The sequence below is a fragment of the Bubalus kerabau genome, chromosome 13 (genome assembly GCF_029407905.1).
Source record: "Bubalus kerabau isolate K-KA32 ecotype Philippines breed swamp buffalo chromosome 13, PCC_UOA_SB_1v2, whole genome shotgun sequence".
NCBI lineage: Eukaryota > Metazoa > Chordata > Mammalia > Artiodactyla > Bovidae > Bubalus > Bubalus kerabau.
Genome location: NC_073636.1, coordinates 60811713 through 60831954, shown reverse-complemented (window position 1 = coordinate 60831954; position 20242 = coordinate 60811713). Strand labels below are relative to the sequence as shown.

Below are 20242 nucleotides of genomic sequence, written 5' to 3'. Positions count from 1 at the left end.
GGCCCAGGAAGGTTTCCTAGAGGAGCTGACAGTTAGTTGGGACCTGGACGAGGAGCAGGGACTGCCCAGGTGTAGAAGGGAGGATTGTCTCAGGCTGAGGGAACAGCACAGGCACAGGCTCCGACGTGGGAACAGGACTGCTGTGTGTTGGGGTTGGGGTATGGTAAGGGGAATTTGGGGCTTCCCAGGTGGTGTTACTGGTAAAGAACCCGCCGCCAATGCAGGAGACCTAAGAGACATGAGTTCAATCTATGAGTGGGAATATCTCCAGTATTATTGCCTGGAGAATCCCATGGACAGAGAAGCCTGGCAGGCTACAGTCCATGGGGTTACAAAGAGTTGGACAGGACTGAATTGACTTAGCATGCATGCACGCACGCACACACACACACACACACGGGGAATTTGCCTGAGACCACGGAGAGGAGATGACTCACACCCTGATCTCAGACCTGAGGCCAGAGGGAGCTCTAGCTGTTCAATGAACTAGAAAGTGTCATCAAGGAAGGAGAGAGGAGTCTTGAGATTTCAGTCTTGAACATGGGGCTGAGGAGCGCAGACTGTGGCAAGGAAGAGTGCTCTGGCCAGAGATTAGGACAGAGAATGGGAGGGATCAGACTCAAAGCAGGAAGACCAGAGATGAGGCTGTTACAGTCTTTCAGGACAGGTACTGGGGCTCCAACTCCACTGAGGTACTTCTCCATTTCATAGACCAGAAAACTGAGGCCCAGGAGTGAGGTAACTGGCTCAAGGACACACGGCTGGGTCAGGTGGGAAGGGATGAGCAGGGCTTGCCTTCTCTCTGGGTCTCACTGGGGAGCTGTTCTTAGAGCTCCCTCAGGGTAGGTGGCCCAGAGTCTCCTCTACAGTCCACTCTACCAGCATCTCCTAAGTGGGCCCCTCCTCTACATTCTGCTTTCCCTGGGAGCTGACCATTGGCCTTAAGAGAGGATATTAATATAATGGCCAAATTCCACCAGGGCTCTGCGGGCCTCCAGGCTTAGCAAGAAAAAAGTGCCTAGTGCCTATTGGTAAATAAACTATTCAAATCCCCTCTCTGGCTCCTTTCGTGGAATCCATTAGAGCTTTGGGCTATGAATCCACCAGAATCCAATCTTTGGGTAGGTGGGTATCCAATAACTAATAATGTTAGTCACTCAGTCTTGTCTGACTCTTTGTGACCCCAAGGACCACAAGTAGTCTGCCAGGCTCCTCTGTCCATGGAATTCTCCAGGCAAGAATACTGGAGTGGGTAGCCATTCCCTTCTCCGGGGAATCTTCCTGACCCAGGGATCTAACCCAGGTCTCCCACATTGTGAGGAGATTCTTTAATGTCTGAGTCACTAAGTTTAAGGTGGGTATCCATGGACAGGGCTAAAGTTCCAGATGGATAGGTATCCTGACCAGGGACAAACCAGGAAGCTACCAAGTGTGTGACTTCCTGTTTTTGGCTTCATACTTGAACCTGGATCCTGGATCTTGGAGCTGAGGCACTGTTGAAAGGAGGCTATTATTCCCAGATCGCAAATGAAAAGACAAAAGCCCCCCAATCCATCCCAGTCTGTGCAAAAACATTCCCTGGACAGGATCTCCATGGTCTCACTGGCCAGGCCCCTGGTCCCTGGGGAAGGGAAGCAGACATTGGGCCACAACTGGAGACTGGGTTGGCAGTGAGCCTGTAGGGTGAGGTGTTGGCCCCAGGCCCCATGCCTTTGGCTGAGCTACAGGATGAATTTAGGCAGCCTCATTGCCACTATGCACAAGCCAGTGATGGGTTCGGGTCACTGTTAATTATGGACGATATCCACCTCTCTTGCCTGTGGCCACCTCAGACCTTTTCAAACCTCCACCTCAGGGTGCCCAGCTTAGATGGCACTATGGTGCTGTCCTCTGTCTCCACAATGCTGCCAGCCAATAGCATCTGGAATCCCTCACTATTGTTTGACTCCTGTGCCTTAAAGGCTTTCCAGTTTCCCCCTATGGTGACCCAGCAGCAGTAGGAACCCTTTCCCTGTCTTTCTCTCACCAAGCCATTCTCCCTTCCCTGGTTCCAATCACGCTTCCTAAATGTTAGTCCCTAGAAAATGAGTTAGTCCCTCCCTGCAGCCCTCAGATTGAAGTCTCCTCTCCTGCACACAGCCTTTTAGGCCTTCCCTTGTCTGGGAAAGACCCTGAAGCTGGGAAAGATTGAAGGCAGGAGGAGAAGGGATGACAGAGGATGAGATGGTTGGATGGCATCAGCGACCCAATGGATATGCACTTGAGCAAACTCTGAGGGATGGTGAAGGACAGGGAAGCCTGGTATGCTGCAATCCATGGGGTGGCAAAGAGTCAGACACAGCTGAGCGACTAAACAAGTCTGGAAACTTCAGGAACACTGCTAGCAAGGCACCTAGCACATACCAGGCACTTAACAAATATGCAATTCCTCCTCCTTCCCTCAGAGACCCACAGAGAGGGGCAAGCCATGGTGTTTTTTTTTTTTTTTTTTTGTAAGAGACAGTTGTGGAACTATGCTGTTCACTGGTGTAACCCCAGCACCCAGCACTGGGCTGGCTCAGTAAGTGCTTGTTGACTGAGTGACTGACGCTGGAACTGAGTGATTGAAGTCGGCCCCATTAGAAGTGGGGGCTGGGGAGCAAGCCCAGCCATTGTCCTTTCTTAGGAAACTGATTCAGAGGTGCCTCTCCGCTTCTGTTTGGTCCTCTTGGGTTAGAGGGGAGAGAAGTCCTTGAGGGGGTGGGGTGGGGCTGAATCCAACCTCTCCATTCTGTAGACAGGGAAACTGAGGCTTGGGGATGAGGGGGCAAGCCCAAGCAAGCAGGGATGGAGGGTGGATCCTGGAATCCTCAACTTGTCAGTCTGGGCTGGTGGTGTCCTTATCACCACCCGTATTGAACAGATGGGGAAAGGGAGACCAAGAGAGGGATGGGGCATGCTCAAGGTCACTCATGGAGTCAGGAGGAGTCTGGATTGGTTCCTCTTAGGACTGCGGTTGTTGTCACCATGATGACTACTCTTTGTTGTTTCTGTTTCATGGGTGGGGGTGGGGATGGTCCTTTCTGCAGTGGCTGCCAGAACAAGCATGAAAGGGCAGGAGGGTAAGCAGGGTCTCCCTCCCCTCTGCTGCCCTCCTCCCACATTCCGGGCGCCCCGGTCGCTCACCCGGGCCCTGGGCCATGACGCGCACCAGGCGCTGCACCGACTCGAGCAGCTGGTGCTGTTGGCGCTGCAGGAGGCTGGAGTTGCTGCTGGCGGCGCGCAGGGTGCGCTCGAGGCCGGCGAGGGCGCCGCTCTGGCGGCCCAGCAGGCGCCGCAGTCGCTCCTTCTCGCCGCGGAGGCTGGCCAGCTCCGCCTGCTGCTGCGTCTCCAGGGCTTGCACCCGCGTCTCCAGCGCGCTGCAGGGAGGGGAGGGAGCGCACAAGGGTGAACCCGCCGCCCCCACCGTGCAGTCACACTCAAGGCTTTCCCCTGGGTCCTCGGGTGAGGCTCAGACCGCACCGGGGCTCGGAGAGGTAGCGTCCTGCCTAGGGTTCCACAGCCGGGAGGTCCGTGCCCACGGATAGCAGAGTGAGGAAGGGAGGAAAGAGAGACCTGGCCCTGGAGTAAAATGCCTTGGGGTCCAGCAGAGGAAACAGGTGGGGTGGGAGGGACACACCAGCAACCAGCTAGCCGTGATCAAATCCCAAATACGTGTGTCCTTTGACCTAGCAGTCCACTCACCAGAGGCAAGTTCCAGGGGGCATGGGCAAGAATGTCCTTTGGGGGAGTTGGTTGTAATGGGGAAAAACAAAACAGCCAAAATGCACAACAGCCAGGAGTGGCTGAGGCTCTTCTGTTCTGGTTTCCCTGGAAATGATCTGGAGCAGTTCTGAAGAGCAAGGAGGCTGAGCTCAGTTGTGCAGAAGGGAAAAGGGGCCAGCGACTTGGAGTGGCACATCACTGCCTCCAGTCTAACCCCGCATGTGAGAAATTAAAAGAGAAAGAAAAAGGTATTAATGTAAATTGTTGAGGGATACTCGGGAGCTTATAGGAAGAGGCGTGGATAGACATATGGAAGGACATGGTGGTACCTGTGTTTGTAGAGAATGTGAAAGAAAATCCACTAAGTGCTGGTACTTCTGTGGAGCAGGTTTGAGCAGATGGAAATGAAAAGGAAGGGAGTGGGTGGAGGGGGCCAACTTCCCCTTTCATTTTGTACAAGTGTCTATTGTCTGAGGATATAATAAGCATGAGGCATTTTTGTAATGAGTTTTTTTTTTAAAAAGAAAGACATTTTTGACTCAGCTTTTGCACTATCTTTTGTCCTACAGATTTGTTCACATGTGTGTTCAATAAGGTATGGGAACAATATTCATAGCACCACGTGTTGGAATCATAAGAGACTGGAACAACCTCAGTACCCATTAACTGGGCACTGGGGAATATATCTGGGGACAGGCGTCCAGTGGAACATTATGCAGCTGGAGAAAAGAATGCACAAGTGTGTCACGTAGCTATGGAACCATCTCCAGGATAATTGAAAAAAAAAAAAAAGAAAATATCATCTTCCAAAGAATAGTATGTTCCGCTTGGGTTTAAAAAGGGTTAAAAGGGGACTATGCATACATATTTGCCTCTGCTGCCAGTGGGTGGGTAGCTGAGAGATGAAGCAGGAGGGAGATATTTTCTTATGCACGAGGCTATGCCAACCATTCTCCAGTCTAAGAAAATGAGTCCAGCCAGGGCTGGAGGAATTTCTCTGGACCCCAGATTATGCCTCAGGAAGAGACAATTCCACCTGGATTCTAGAATTTTAGCTGTCTCCATGGGCCAAGCATGTATTGATGACATCTTCCATCTTCACTGGTTTCTGTGTGTGGTGGTTGCTCAGTTGTGTCCAACTCTTTGCAACCCCATGGACTGTGACCTGTCAGGCTTCTCCGTCCATGGGATTTTCCAGGCAAGAATACTGGAGTGGGTTGACATTTCCTTCTCCAGGGGATCTTCCCAACCCAGGGATTGAACCTGGGTCTCCCGCATTGTGGGCAAACTCTTTACCATTTGAGCCAGCAGGGAAGCCCACTGGTGGCTTACTGGTTTCTAGGCACTTGAATTCAGTTCGGAGTCATTGGTAGTATCCCAGGGCTTCCCCCGTCCCTTGGGGTGGGGAGTAAGAATAAGGAGGTGTACAAACTGTCATTAATGGCCCCCAGATCACAGGGAGCTTGAGGATGCTTGTATCCTTATCTTGACTCAGCATATGAGCAACAATAACATCTCATTCTGTACACAGGCCTGTGACTGCTTACCTGTGTGGGTTTTGCTTTCTCCACCAGCCTGAGCTTGGCAGTTTTTCCTGCACTCAGCTCGAAACTGAGATGAAATCAGCTTCAGAGGTCCATGTCTCTGCCTTATCTGTACCCCAGGACTCTTTCTTTGTAATTTAAAGGGTGTTCCCTTTGTGTTTATTTGCTTATAAATGCTGAGACTCTCTGCTAATACAGACAAGAAACATATCACTGTGGTTGTTTCTGGGAAGGAGAGGAGTTGGTAGGTGAGATTATATTTATTTATTTACAGATATGTAGAGCAAATTAAGATGTACGGGGTGAATTGTATGGTATGTAAATGGTGGTTCAAAAAAGCTGTTAAGATCTATAAAATAAATAAAGGAAGATAGAAAAGAAGGAAAGAAAGAGAGAGAGAGAGAAAGAAGAGAGGAAGAATCAGGGTGTCCCACATCTCAGGAAAATGCCTGTCTCCTGTCCCCACTCAGGGCAAGGTGGTCAGGCCCCATGCCTGCCTAGCCCCTAGCCTCAGCCTCAGCCAAGCCCCAGTGTCCACCTTCACTCTCAACTTTAGTCTGATCTCCTACCCTGATTTCAGGCCTTGCCCTAGCCCTGGGCATGTCCCAGCTCTAACTCCAGCCCTAGTGCCCCCTCACTCCAGTCTTCAGGCCTCTACCTCTGGCCCTAGCCCCCATCCTGGGCACTAACTCAAGTCCACCTTTTCATTTTGCCCCCTGACGGAGCCCAGCTCAGGCTGGTTCTGGGGCTCACCCCAGATCCTCAGCCCACTTGGGTCCCAGCCCAGCCCTGGAGCTCAGCCCTGGTCCCTGCCCCTGCCCCGTGTCAGGGTGCCAGTGCCCACCTGTTGTGGCCCTGCAGCCGGTGGAGCTCATGGCCCTGCAGCAGCAGCTGCTTCTCCAGCTTGTTGGTGGACAGTGAGGTCTCCAGCAGCTGGATCTCCATTCGTGACGTCTGGTTCAGGACCTGCCCCGACAAGGGAGGTGGGGAGAGGGGGCTTTGTAAGCCCTTCAGGAGCTCTGCCCAACAGCCACGCACTTGACCTCAAGCCCTGCCATTCCAGAAACTTGCTGACCTATTTACATCCTCTCACTCATAGACCCTAATATCGTGGTCCTTTCTTTCCTTCTGCCTTGTTTCTGGAAATGCTTTCCCAACCTGTGCACAGACCATGACACCTAGCTAGGCTTGTGATTATCTTAAATTTGCTCTTCCCCATACCTGTACATGGCAGTTCCATTCCTCCTGCCATGTATGTGGGAGGAATCAACCTTGACCTCCCCCCAATATCTAATCCATCAGCAGTTAGATATTTGCTCCACCTCCCGATTTGCTTATGGCCACTCTCCTGCCCCTCTATGACCCGCTTGGCCCTGACCTCCATCTCTCACCCTGTGTCTTGTACTGGCCTCTTCACAGGGCTCCCTGTCCCTGATCTTGTCCTCTATAGGCCTCTGTTTGGTTGGTAGTCTGGGGTAGACTTTTAAAATGCGGACCCTCTGCTCAAAATCCTCCTGTGGCTCCCATCACACATGGTGGTGGCCGGCAAAATTCTGTAATGCCACCTGCCTCCATCACCTCTGACGCTGGCCCGCCAGTCTCCCTGGGTCATTCCAGCCATACTGGCCTCTTTGATGTTCCTGGAGCTTGCCAGCTCTGTTCCACCTCCAGGCCTTTGCACATACTGCTCTCCCTGTTGGGAAGGCTGTTCTAGTAAGCCTGGCCCCCAACCCTACCTTCCCAGCAGTGCCTTCCTGGCTGTATTGTCTAAGCTTGCAACTTGTCCCTCTCGCCACTCCTGGCACACAGTCTCCACCAGTCATTTCGTCCTTGCTGTTTTCTCCCTAGCACTATCACCGTCTCATACACATGCTATTTATCCTGTTTGTTTTCTTGGTGCTCATTAGAAGGAAGCTCCAGGGGGGTACGGATGCATAGCTATTTTATTTACTGCTGTAAACTAGAACCAGGCATCTCCAACAGGGCTTGGCACATAGTAAGGTTTAAGAAACACGCGGCCCTTTGTCAGCTGTCTTTTCAGCCATTCATTTACTCACTCTCTCACTTATATTCCTGTCCCTTTCCTACCTCCCTCTCTGCTGCTCCCTGTGGCCTCCTCTTCCAGAGTTGTTGTCCCCCTGAGGTCTAATAAATAGGTCTAATTTATTATCCACATTTTCCTGAAGCGCTGTGAGCCCCCTGAGGGCAGGTGTGTTCGTGCTGCTGAATCCCATCTCGGACCGGACACAGGAATCACAGAGGCAGAAGAGCCAAACCCAGTGTCTACCGTCCCCCACTTCCTGCTCTGGGCTCGTGGCCTGGTGGGAGACAGTTCTGTGATGGGGTCATCAGGGAGGGGCCCCAGGGGGCTGTAAGGTCAGAGGAGGCTCTGATCTTCCCCAGGGACAAGGGTCAAAGCAAGATGACCAGGGTTATGAGCCAGCCTGGCCAGCCACGGTGCCCCCAGTACCACCCCCTCACCCTCTAGTACCTGAGCCTCCACGTCGGTCAGCTTGCGGGTCTGGGCGGTGGTCTGGGTCAGGAGACTGGTGCCCAGCTCCAGCATGGTGGCTGTCTGGTTCTGGACCATGTGCTGCTGGGCCTGTGCCAGCTCCAACCTCAGGTTCATCTGGATGTACCTTTCCAGCTGTGAGGAGATAGACGGTGCACTGGGGTCATGGGTAAGGGTTAGAGGAAGCTTCCTGTCCTTTCCACATGTCCCCTGGAAGGACGTAGAGCAACTGAGGGAGGCCCTGATGCCAGGTCAGGCTGCCATCACCTCTTGCTTACTCTATTTGTTGCTTTCTCCTCAACCTCTCTGCCTCCATCCTTGTCCCATACACAGCCCATTCTCTACTCAGCAGCCAGAGAGATCCTGTTAAACTGAAGTCAGATCACACTTCTCCTCTGTTCAGAGCCCTCCCAGGGTTCCTATCTCACCAAAGTCTTCCTTGGAAAAGTCAGGGAGGAAAAGCCAGTCCTCCGTGACTGCAGGTGCTTTTACGACCTGGTCTTGGTCTCCTGCTACCACTCTGGTTTCCTCTCCTAGTCCCCCTCACTCCACTCCAGACACCTTGCCTCTGTGACGCCCTTCCAACACAGCAAGCATGGACCTACCTCAGGGCCTTTGCACATGCTATTCCCTCTCGTCTGGATCCTACCACCCCACACCATCTACAAGGCTCACTCCCTCATGTCATTTCAGTTCTCTTCCAACCCCTTATCACGCCCCAACTTTGTATTACATATTTTTTGTTTGTTGCCTTTTAAAACTTGCCCTTGACATGTCAATGCCATGAAGCCAGGAGCTTGGGCTTGCTTTCCACTTTATCTCCATATCTAGCACAGTGCTTAACATACAGTGGGTGTTCAAAAAAAAAAAAAAGTGTGTTCAATGAGTCGCTAAGAGGGGAAACAGCAATTGTCATCATAGTCCCCAACATCATGGCCATGACCTAGCTTCGTAGGACTGAGCCAACAGCGGGAAGAGGGGATGCATCTTTCCCTATACCGGAGTTTGCAAGTCCATCCATCAAACCGGACATTTATTTTCTGGCCCCCTCCATCTGTGAAATGGAGTTGAACTGGCCAGTCTCCAAGGGTTCTCCCAGCTCAGATATCTTGGGATCTGACAAGCTAATGTTCATTTCTTTGACAGGGCGGCTTTTTCCCAAGAGCAGGAGAAGCTGGCATGAGACCAGGATCAAATTGCAAAGGTGAACGGTCTGTTCTCAGGGCTCAGTGCCTGAGGACAGAGAGCCAGTGCCCCTCCTCCACTCGCTCTCCATTGGGCATATTTGCTGGCCTCTCGCCACCATCTCGGTCCCCCAGCTCTGGCTCCTTCCCACCCCCTGTCACTCAGCCCTCCAGGAGGTCCAACAGGGCAGCTCCCAAGGTCCCTGGGAAGACTGGTGCTTCCCAGGGAGATGGGGTGACCTTGGCTGGGGGTCAGGCTTCAGCTGCTTCTTCCTTAGTTCTTCACCTCTCTTCCATCTAAACTGTCTGCTCCCATACCTCCCTCACCTCTGTGCTTTCTAAGGGGGCATGGCTCGTTGTAGTGCAATGTGAAATCCTGAAGGGGGCGCAAGTGGTGTCGATCAGAGCCTTGCTTCTTAAAGTGTGTCCTTGGGACAAGCATCACCAGGGAGCTTGTGAGAAATGCAAGTTTCCAGATCAAGACCTACAGAATCAGAAATTCTGGGAGGAGACTCAGCCAACTGCAGAGGTCACAAAGGGGACTTGAGGACCAGGGAGATAAGTGTGTCTGAACTTCTCAAGCCTTTGTCCCTTTGACCCTTCTTTCCTCTCCTGCCCCAGCCTCTGCAACAGGCAAATGTGTCCAAGGGTCCCTAGTTAAAAATTAAAGAAAAAAAATATCCTTGACTCCACAGATTCCCTCTATCTGTGTCTCTAATTTCTCTGCTCACCCCCAAACAACATAACTTCTTGAACAAATAATCTCCATTTTTCCCTCCCTCTCCATGCTTGCTGCTGCTAAGTCGCTTCAGTCGTGTCCAACTCTGTGTGACCCCCAGAGACGGCAGCCCACCAGGCTCCCCCGTCCCTGGGATTCTCCAGGCAAGAACACTGGAGTGGGCTGCCATTTCCTTCTCCAATGCATGAAAGTGAAAAGGGAAAGTGAAGTCGCTCAGTGGTGTCCGACCCTTAGTGACCCCATGGACTGCAGCCTACCTGGCTCCTCCGTCCATGGGATTCTCCAGGCAAGAGTACTGGAGTGGGGTGCCAATGCCTTCTCCATGCTTACTTTTAAAAAAATAATATTATTATGGTGTTCTTCACACACACACATTCACACAGCATAAATAATAGTATAATAAAATCTGTGTATTTACTACACTCAAGAAAAAAAAGACAACCCATATGGTTGAATCCTGTGCACCAGTGACCTGTCCCCAGCCTTGGAGAGACTCTTTAACACACCTCGTTGTAACTGTCTTTGACAAGGGTGGTCAGCGGACACTTCTGTGTCCTCAGCTTACTCTCCGTCTCAGCAGCAGTCACCCATATGGCCACTCCCTTTTTCCGGAAGAACTTCCCAGGTATACCCTCCCCTAGTTTTTCTTCTCCCCTCCCTATTCCTTCCCCCCTCCCCTCCCATCACCCTCTATCTGATTCCTTTTTCAGGCTTCTTGGGAGGCTCTCATGCCCTAGTCCTGGGTATTCTATCTGTAGGTCACAGATGCCTAATTGGGGACCACAGGGCCTGTGAAGAGAATTCAGGGGGTCCATGAACTTGGGTGAAAGAATAATTACATTTTTCTTTTTTGTTCACTAACCTGTAATAAAAATTTGGCATTTCCTTCAATTACAAGCCAAGGTCCAAAATCATAACACTGTTAGCTGATCCTACAACTGGGCTTCCCCATAGCTCAGTTGGTAAAGAATCTGCCTATAATGAAGGATCTCCCCAGTTCAATTCCTGGGTTGAGAAGATCTGCTGGAGAAGGAATAGGCTACTCACTTCAGTATTCTTGGGTTTCCCTGGTAGCTCAGATGGTAAGAGTCCACCTGAATGTGGGAAACCTGGGTTCGATCCCTGGGTTGGGAAGGTTCCCTGGAGAAAGGAAAGGCTACCCACTCTAGTATTCTGGCCTGGAGAATTCCAAGGCCTGTATAGTCCACGGGGTCACAAAGAGTTGGACACAATTGAGCGGCTTTCACTTTTAATTGTGAGCAGAGATTCCAAATCATAACACTGTTAGCTGATCCTGCAACTTCATTACCAACAGAAATCACAAATATTTCCTATCACAGCACAGATATTACAGTGTCATAAAATACTTCAGAATAATGGACATTCTCAAACCCACCACTGGGTAATGCTACAGCTACAGCACATTATAGTCACAGTGTCACTAGGTGTTCTCATTTTATGCATTTGGAAGCAACATTCTGGACTTCTCTGGTGGTAGAGTGGAAGAAGAAGAATCCGCCTGCCACTAAAGGGGACATGGGTTCGATCTCTGGCTCAGGAAGATTCCACACGCTGCGGAGCAACTAAGCCCGTGTTCCCCAGCTACTGAGCCTGCACGCTCTAGGGTCCACAAGCCACAAGTACTGAGCCCTCATGCTGCAAGTACTGAAGCCTGTGCGCCTAGAGCCTGTGCTCTGCAACAAGAAAAACTACCACGATGAGAAGCCCACACGCTGCAACTAGAAAGTAGCTCCTGCTCTTCACAACTAGAGAAGAAAAGCCTGCAGGCAGCCACGAAGACACAGTGCAACCAAGAAATACGTAAATTAAAAAAAAATTTTTTTAAGTAATATTCTGAAAAAGTATCCATAAGCTCCACCCAGGACCAGCAGCCCAAATCCCTAAACAGAGACCCAGAAAACTTGCCTAAGGTCACCAGCTGATGGCCTGGGTTCCAAGACACCCTCCCCAGGGGGCTCCTCAGGTCTGCACAGCAGGGCTTGGGCCTCAGGGTAGCTTGGGGTCCTCTCTAGTAATGGGAACCCCCAAGCACTCTTATTAGTCCCCTATTTGTTCTGTGGCTGCAAATGCTGGGTGGGCGAAGGTCACCCACAGCTGGTACCCATCACCCAACTTGCCATGGCCCACTCATGGGCTCTAGGATGGTAATCTGGGCAAGAAGGGCCCCAGTTCAGCCAGCCTGCAGCTCTGATGAGTAATGTCAGCCTGTGTGGGGGGGTTGGGTCCAGCCCAGGGCTCAGGCATCAACTGGAAGGGTGGGAAGGGAAAAGTCCTCATGGAGGGGAAACCCCAGATGGGATCTGCCCCAGCCCCCCAGCCCCACTCAGGATTGACCTGCCCATTCTCTGTCACCCTCCTGCTGGTAAACTCTCAGGGCTGAGATGGGAAAGAGGGGGCCTGCATCTCAGCCACCTGCCCCCACCACCTCCCCCTCCCCCGCACACACACACACCACCCCCGGCCTGCAAAGAGGCTGATCTTTGGCCCTTGAGCTGCCCCCTTCTCGCCTTGGCTCTGAGTTTGGTTCTGGCTCTGCTATGTCCAAGCGTGGGCCTCTAGCAGTTGAAGGCTGCCTTTCCCTGAGCTTTGCTTTACCAACCTGTGACACAGGGACAGTAAACCCTGCTTCTTTTGTGGGAGGGAGCATTTGAAAAGGGCCCTGAAGGAAAGGAAAGAGTTTTGATAGGCAGAGCCTGGGGGACAAAGGAAGGAACTCTGGATAGAATACAGCTGAGCACATAGGCAGGAGAGCCTTAGCGGCCAAGGAGATCTGCTGAAGTCTGCTTTTTTCCTGCATTATCTAAATGGAAAAGACTTCATCTGGTAAATGGATAAGCAACTGTAGCCCAGTCATCCAATAAACTCTACTCAGCAATAAAAAGGAATGAATTACTGATGCATTCAACAGCATGGAGGCACCTCCAACTAGACTGCATTGAAAAAAGCCAGACTTAAAAGGCTACAGACTGTAGGATTCCATTCATATGACTTTCTGGAAAAGTCAGAATCACTTGTTGCTAGAGGCTGAGGCCCAGGGGTGGGGATTCACAGCAAAGGGACACAGGGGAACTTTTGGGGGGTGTTGGCAATACTTCGTATTGTGTGACAGTGGTTACATGATGATATACATTTGTCAGACTCATAGAGCTGTACGTTAAAAGGGTGAATTTCACTGTATGTGGACTATATCTCAATATAAAATCCATCAACACAAGGTTCTATAAAATGTCCCATATAAAATATGTGTTATAATATGTGTTATATATAAATATGGGCTGCCCTGGTGACTCAGATGGTAAAGAATCTGCCCGCAATGCAGGAGACCTGGGTTCGATCCCTAGGTTGGAAAGATTCCCTGAACAAGGGCAGGGCAACCCACTCCAGTATTCTTGCCTGGAGAATGTCATGGACAGAGGAGCTTGGCAGGATACAGTCCATGGGAAACGTATGTTATAAATGTGTTTCCTCAAACTAATCCCTCACCTTCTGAGTTTCATTTATGTAGTCAAGAAATTATTTCTTGAGTACCTATTATATGCTAGATCCTGTTTTAGGTACTCAAGAATAAGGAATGAACAAAACTGGCAAGCTTTCTGATTCCAGGACACTTCCATTGACTATATCAGTTAAATTCCAATAGTGATGAGTGCTACAAAGAAAATAAGACAGGGTAGTGAGTGGGGTCAGGGGCTTGTTTAGCCACAATGGCAGGGAAACACTCAGCAGAGGGGGTCATCTGAGCTGAGCCGATGTGAAGAAGCCAGCTATGGGAAAGTCAGGAGGAAGGGAATTCCAGGAGGGAAAGGCTGTGCAAAGGCCTTAAGGTGGGAATGTGTCTGGTGTGTCAGAGAATCAATAAGATCAATAACAATGATATGTCCTGCCTGTCTCTTTTGTAGAAACGGTTCAGATTTGGGAAAAGCGTTTTGTCAACTACAGATAAAAGCCAAGGCAGAAAGAAAGAGTAGTGCCTTATATATGGTGAGCCTGGGTTTGAATCGCAGCTCTTTAGCTTAATGGCTCTGTGACCTTGGGCTATGTGACCTCTACCTCTTTGGGCCACTTCTCTAGAATGCAGATAATCGTAGCTCCTATCTCCAGACGGTAGGGAAGATTCCAGGCATGATCCATTTAAAAGGCCTAGAGCATGATTATGTAATTGACACATGAAAAATTCTGGTATGTCTGTAAGTCTGTATCAAGGGTTACCAAGCAGCTGTTGAAAAGAACAAGGTCGACCTTCATCGGGAGTGGACGTGAAAAGATGTCCCGGATACACTCTTGAGAGAAAAAAGCGGGATACAGAACATTACCTACAGTGTGCACCCCTTTGCGTGTAAGAAATCCCAGCTGATGTGTTTTCACGTAAACTCAGACAAAGGTCTAGGAGACACAAACCAGTGACTTCGGTGCTTTGCTTCAGGGAAGGCGATTACAGTGGAGGTGATGGTAATGTTTTGTTTTTGTTTTTTATATTCTGTACCTCTAAATGGCCTCTATTCTAAAAAACAGAATGAGATTGTATACAGGCATGCTTCATTTTATCATGCTTTGCAGATACTGCCTTTCTTCTTTTTTTTTTTAAACAAATTGAAGGTTTGTGGCAACTCTGTGCCAAGCAAGTTTGTTGGTTCCATTTTCCCAACAGCATTAACTAACTGCATATCCGTGTGTCATATTTTGGTAATTCTCACAGTATTTCTTTTTCATTACTATTATATTTTTACAGTGATCTGTGATCAGGCATCTTTGATGTAATTACTATGAAAGATTACGACTCGCCGATGGCTCAGATGATGGTTAGCATTTTTTAGCAATGAAGTATATTTTAATTAAGGCCTGTATTTTTTTTTTTAAGACACAATGCTATTGTACACTTAATGGACTACAATATAGTGTAAAAATAGCTTTTGCAATGCACTGGGAAACTAAAAAAATCATGATTCTCTTTATTGCAATATTCACTTTATTTTCAGCAGTTTGGAACCAAACTCTCAATATTTTCAAGGCCTGCCTGTACAGATATAATTACTATAATATTGAAAAGCCAGTATGTCAGCCAGGCATTCTTAACAGCTATTCCTGGATCCCTGAGGAATCTGTGGACTTGGATGGGAAATAGTTTTGTTCAGTTTGTTTTTTTATTTTGCTCATCTCTAACTGAAAGGCGCTTTTCCTGCAGTGATGGATGTGGACCACACATTGCTGCAGCGGCGGTGGTGTGCGTGACTGCCACCGGCAGACGTCACGGATAAGCCCTTGTCTCACTCCAGTGGTTGTGGACATTCATGACATACTGTTTATACTTACTACAACTTCACAATGATGGAAGGGGGACTTCCTGGCAGTCCAGTGGTTAAGAATCCATCTTCTAAGACAGTGGTTGTGGATTCGATCCCTGGTTAGGGAATTAAGATCCCACATGTCATGGGACAACGAAGCCCGCACAGTGTAACCTCTGAGCTCACATGCTCTGGAACCACAGCTAGAGAAGCCCAAATGCTGCAATGAAGATCCTGCATGCCGCAAGACCCAGCACAGCCAAAAAAAAGAAAAAAAAAATGACAGCAAGTACTAGATCCACCAGAGGTCTTGTTATTTAATAGACTAATACAGAAGTACTATATGACTGTATCACACATCTGCTCTTTTTTCTTTTAATTTAGTTGTTAATTGGAGTATAATTGCTTTAGAACGTTGTGTTAATTTCTGCTGCACAACAATGTAGATCAGCTCTCTGTATATATCCCTTCCGTCCTTACTCTTCCTCCCGCCCCTGCATTCCACCCCTTTAGGTCGTCACAGAGCACCAAGCAGAGCTCCCTGCGCTATATAGCAGCTTCTCACTAGCTATCTATTTTACACATGGTAGTGTGTGCTACTCTCTCATCACACATCTGTTCTGAAAAATATTTGATATCTGTATCTCAAGGTAATTTGTTTCCTTTGTAAATCTACGCATACACAATTTTTTTTTTTTTTTGGCTGCGCTATCTTCATTACTGCTTGCGGGCTTTTCTAGTTGCGGTGAGTAGGAGCTGCTCTCAAGTTGTGGTGTGTGAGCTTCTCATTGCAGTGGCTTCTCTTGTGCATCACAGGTTCCAGGCCCACAGGCTTCAGTAGTTATGGCACAGGGCTTAGCTGCTCCAAGGCATGTGGAATCTTCCTGAACCAGAGCTCAAACCCAAGTCCCCGGCATTGGCAGGTGGATTCTTAATACCTGGCAACCAGGGAAATCCTGAAGCATGTAATTATATATGTTTAAAGACATTCTTCTGAGAGAGGCTGTAGATCTTTATCAGATGCCAGAGGGACCCAAGGCACAGGAAAAGCTGAGATTCTGAAAACCCCTCCCACACACATCGCTGCACGAGTGGACACTCAGTGGGCCACTAACATGGGTGCAGGGACTTTGCTAGCAATTCTTCTGGTGCTTGGAAGGATGTCTGGCAATTTCTAGGTGTTCCATGAATATTTGTTAAGCTGAATGAATGGATGGATTGGACATCTCCCCTCCTGGAAGAGTTAGCTCTGAAATAAACTACCCCATGTAGATCTGTGGTATAGCCACTGGCAAACAGAACAACAGGAAAGGAGAGAAGTGCTTTTATAAAACCATGGAACCCCAGCCTGAGCTGCTTCATGGCTTGCCACTTTTCACCTTTGTGCCTCCATTTCGCCATCAATAGATGGGGTGGTAACAGTACCACTATGTGGGCTTGGAGTGAAGAGGGAAGATGTGGACCTCGTAGAAAAGGGCCCGAGCAAATGGAGGCTCAGACACGCAGAGTCACTTCCCTGAGGTCACCCAACAAGTTGGCAGTTGCTGGATTCATATCCAGGTCTGCTGATTTGAGAGGCCGGGAGGTCAGGTCCGGTGAGCAAGAAAGAAACTCTAAGCATATACCAGCAATGAATAGGCTCCTATTCCCCTGCTTCTAGTCTATACCAATACCAGCTCACCATTCCATACCCTGCATCTTTTTTCTTAATGTAATTTGGAGATTGCTCTATGTTCATCCAGATGAACTTGCCTTGTTGTTTGAAGTGCCCCACTGTTTGCTCCTCTGGTCCCCTATCGCTGGGTCTGCAGGTTCATTTCCAGGCTTTTGCCATCACATCAGGGCTGCTGGGAACATCCTGCCCACTTGTTACTAAATCCCTCTGCAAGGCTGCTTGGGGATAAATCCCTCAAACCATAGCAGCTGCTTTAAAGGATAAGGACACTTGAGATTTGGACGAACTGCTCTGGGCAGAGGGTTGTGTCTGTGGTTCACACACTGTGTTTGGAAGAGGGATGCCGGGGTCTGACCATGGAGCCAGGGTGTTACCTACTCAAATCCTCCAACACACATCCACACGCCCCAATCTCAGCAGCTTCCAGAGCTTCTCCTGTCAGCTCTCTTCTGGCTTTCAGGTCTGCCCACAAGTGTCACCTCCTCTGATGGCCACCCCATCAAAGGTAAGTGCACCCCCAGCCCTACGACACCTGCCATGACTGTGGTTTTGTCATAGCATGTCACGTGTTTGAAATCACTGCAGTTGTTTCCTATTCGCCTCTCTCCCCCCATGGGAATGTCAGCTGCAGGAGCACAGGGGTGTCCTGTTCATGGCTATACCCTCTGTGCCTCAAGCAGTGCCAGTAGCTATACCAACTCAGTAACAAATAAGAGGGGCTCAGTAACTATTTGTTAAAAAAAAACACAAATAGGTCCATTCTATGTAAAGGGCACCAGATTTCCTTGGAATATTCGTTTGGGTGCTAGAAATAAGTTTGGAGACTCTGACTCAGCCCCAGCTGCCCCCTGGATCCCTGTGAGAGGCATGGCCAGAGGGGTCAGAGAGTTTGGAGAGACCACTAGTTCAAGGGCAGGAAGAAAAGGGGAAGCTGGAGGGAGGGGAGAAGAGCAGAGGGAGGCTCACAGGAAGGGAGAGAGCCAGGTTGGGGTATCTGAAGGAGAAAGTTCCAGAAACCTGACACAGTCTTGGGGCTCATTTGTCTGTTAAGCAAACTCATTCAGAAGCACTGGGACCGATGCAGGGCACTGGGGGGAGAGCAGTGACTAGAGGAGGCTCGTTCCTGCTCCAGAGGTGGTGTCAGGCATTGCCCCAAGGGCCTTATTTGGTCTGTTTAGATTTTGATGGTCTCATTGCCCCCATTTCACGGCCAAGGAAAAGGAGCACAGAGAAGACGAGCCGTTGCCCAAGTCTCACAGCTTGTGAGTGGCAGAGGCCGGCTCGGGACCAGGCCCTCATGGCTGTCACCACTTCAATGGGCTGCTTGTGGCCTCCAGACTCCAAGGCAGCCCCAGTGATCTCCTCCCCTCCCAGTTCTCATGCCCCCGTGTCATCAGACTGGCCAGTGTGAACAACAGGATACTGTAGACATGGTGGTGGTGAGCCGGGCTGACATCATCACACTGTGGCAACATCACTTCGTGGCTTCCACTTTCTCCCTCCTGAATCTCTTGCTCTGGAGGAAGTTGACCACCATGTCCTGAAGACCCTCAAGCAGCCCTGAGAACCATCTGGAGAGGAACAGAGGCCTCCCACCAAGGGCCAGTACTGCCCTCCCAGCCCTATGCTGGGGCCACCTTAGAGGCTGATCCTTCAGTCCCAGTCGAGCCTTCAGGGGACCAAAGCCCCAGCTGACAGTCGAGTATAACTGCATAGAAAAAAGACCCAAGTCAGAACTACCTTATTAAGCTTCTCCCGATTCCTGACTCCCAGAAACTGTGAGAGAGAATAAATGTTTGTGGGTTCAATTAACTTGCTGAATGAAAGTATGAAAGTGTTCGTTGTTTGGTTTGTGTCCGAATCTTTGCGACCCCATGGACTGTAGCCCACCAGACTCCTCTGTCCATGGGATTCTCCAGGCAAGAATACTGGAGTGGGTTGCCATTTCCTTCTCCAGGGGATCTTCCCAACGCAGGGATCGAACCTGGATCTCCTGCATTGCAGGCAGATTTTTTACCGAGCAACCAGAGAAGCCCAGCTTGCTGAATGCCTTAAGGTGACTTGTTCTAGATGAGTACTGTCCTGCTTTTGCAGAGGTCACAGAGGTCAGACACTCTTGCTCACAGGCGGCCCACCCCTCTTGCCGGGCACATCGCATCCCACCGTCACCTCCGGGCTACAGTTTCCCAATGGAACTAACTAGTTTCATTTTCCCAATGGAACTAACGTTGTATCTGTGGACTTGATGGCCAAGGTTGGCCCCTCCTCTGCCCATCTCCAGCCCCTCCCATCCCCTTGGGCCCACACAGGCCCTGACCCCTGGGATCAAGGCAGAGGGGATTTGTCTTGTGTTTTTCAAGAAGCCAGGCCCAGCCTTCCTCGGCTGTTTTCCTCCCTGCAAAAGATTCTGTTGCTTTCCTTCTAGGTCAGGGCTCAGTGGAGCGAGTGGGCAGGGAGCCAGGGCTGGAGAATGTCTTGCACCAACAGCCTGTAGAGGAGGGATGCGCTTTTCAGCTCTTAGCTTAAGTTGCAATTCCCGGATTCCCGGCACAGGCCTGGCTCCGCCAAGCTTCCAGCTGCAGCGTTGAGTCTAGCGCTGGCCCGGCGCACGGCACTGTCAGGCGCTGCTTCCATCACTGCGTTGCTGTGTCCTTTCTGGACCAGTGACAGAGCTTCTCTGAGCCTCAGTGGCCTCATCAGAAAATGGGGCTGACTGATTCCTCCTTGCAGAGAAGCTGGCATGGGCTCCTCTGCCACCTGGATGAGGGTGCTTCTCGTCAGCTGGGGCAGGGCAGCCAGGGCCTTGGCCTCAGCTGTCCCTTTATGGTTGTCTGTGTCCAAACTTTGATCTTGGGAGGACTGTCAACAGTGAGGCCCAGCACATGAGTCCTTCTTACTCTCCCAAGTGTAGGAGCCGGGAGTTTAAACAACAGGGTGACGTTTCTTGCAGTTGCTTACCTCCCCGCCACTTGGGCATCAGCCCTTACCTGGAGTGGGATTGTGTGTCCATTTTGCTTGGCAAATGTCTAATTAGTGCTTATTATGTGCTGGTCACTGTTCTAGTCACTATGTGTGTTAAATCCCTGTTGCCACCCTCTGTGATAGGAGATACTATCAACCTATTTTACAGATGAGGCACAGAGAGGTTAAGCAACTTGTCCAAAGACAAACAGCTCACCAGGGGCAAGTCCAGGCTCTCTGGGAATGATTCTCTTAGGCTACACTTCAAAGCTGGCATGACTGAAGTGACACGTGACAGCACTTCCCCTCCACCCCCCCAGCTCCCCCTGGGGGAAGGGAGTCAAGTGCGCTCAGATGGAGGGAAGCCTTACTGGAGTATCTCCGCCAGGTAGCACCAGACTTCCCTGTCTGAGGAACTCTGGTGGGTAACTCTGCCCTCATCTGATCTTCCTCTGCAGCCTGGAGGAAAAGAGTGATTGCTTTCCACTTGACAAATGAGTTTAAACTGAGACCCAGAGAGGCCAAGCGTTACCCACAGCTGGTAAGTAAGGAACTGAATCCAATGGCTAAGCTCTTTCTG

The 20242-nt window shown here is 50.1% G+C and overlaps 1 protein-coding gene across 2 annotated transcripts in view; it reads right to left on the bottom strand.

Annotated features, from left to right (window-relative positions):
* Nucleotides 1-20242, bottom strand: part of ANGPT4 (angiopoietin 4) — a 50252-nt gene that overhangs the window by 18835 nt on the left and 11175 nt on the right. For both annotated transcript variants that reach the window (XM_055544669.1, XM_055544668.1), the window contains exons 2-4: nucleotides 7780-7935; nucleotides 6133-6254; nucleotides 3166-3398 (exon numbers count right to left, since the gene is read on the bottom strand). In XM_055544669.1, the coding sequence (XP_055400644.1) occupies nucleotides 3166-3398; nucleotides 6133-6254; nucleotides 7780-7935 (511 nt within the window). The remainder of the gene's footprint in view (nucleotides 1-3165; nucleotides 3399-6132; nucleotides 6255-7779; nucleotides 7936-20242) is intronic.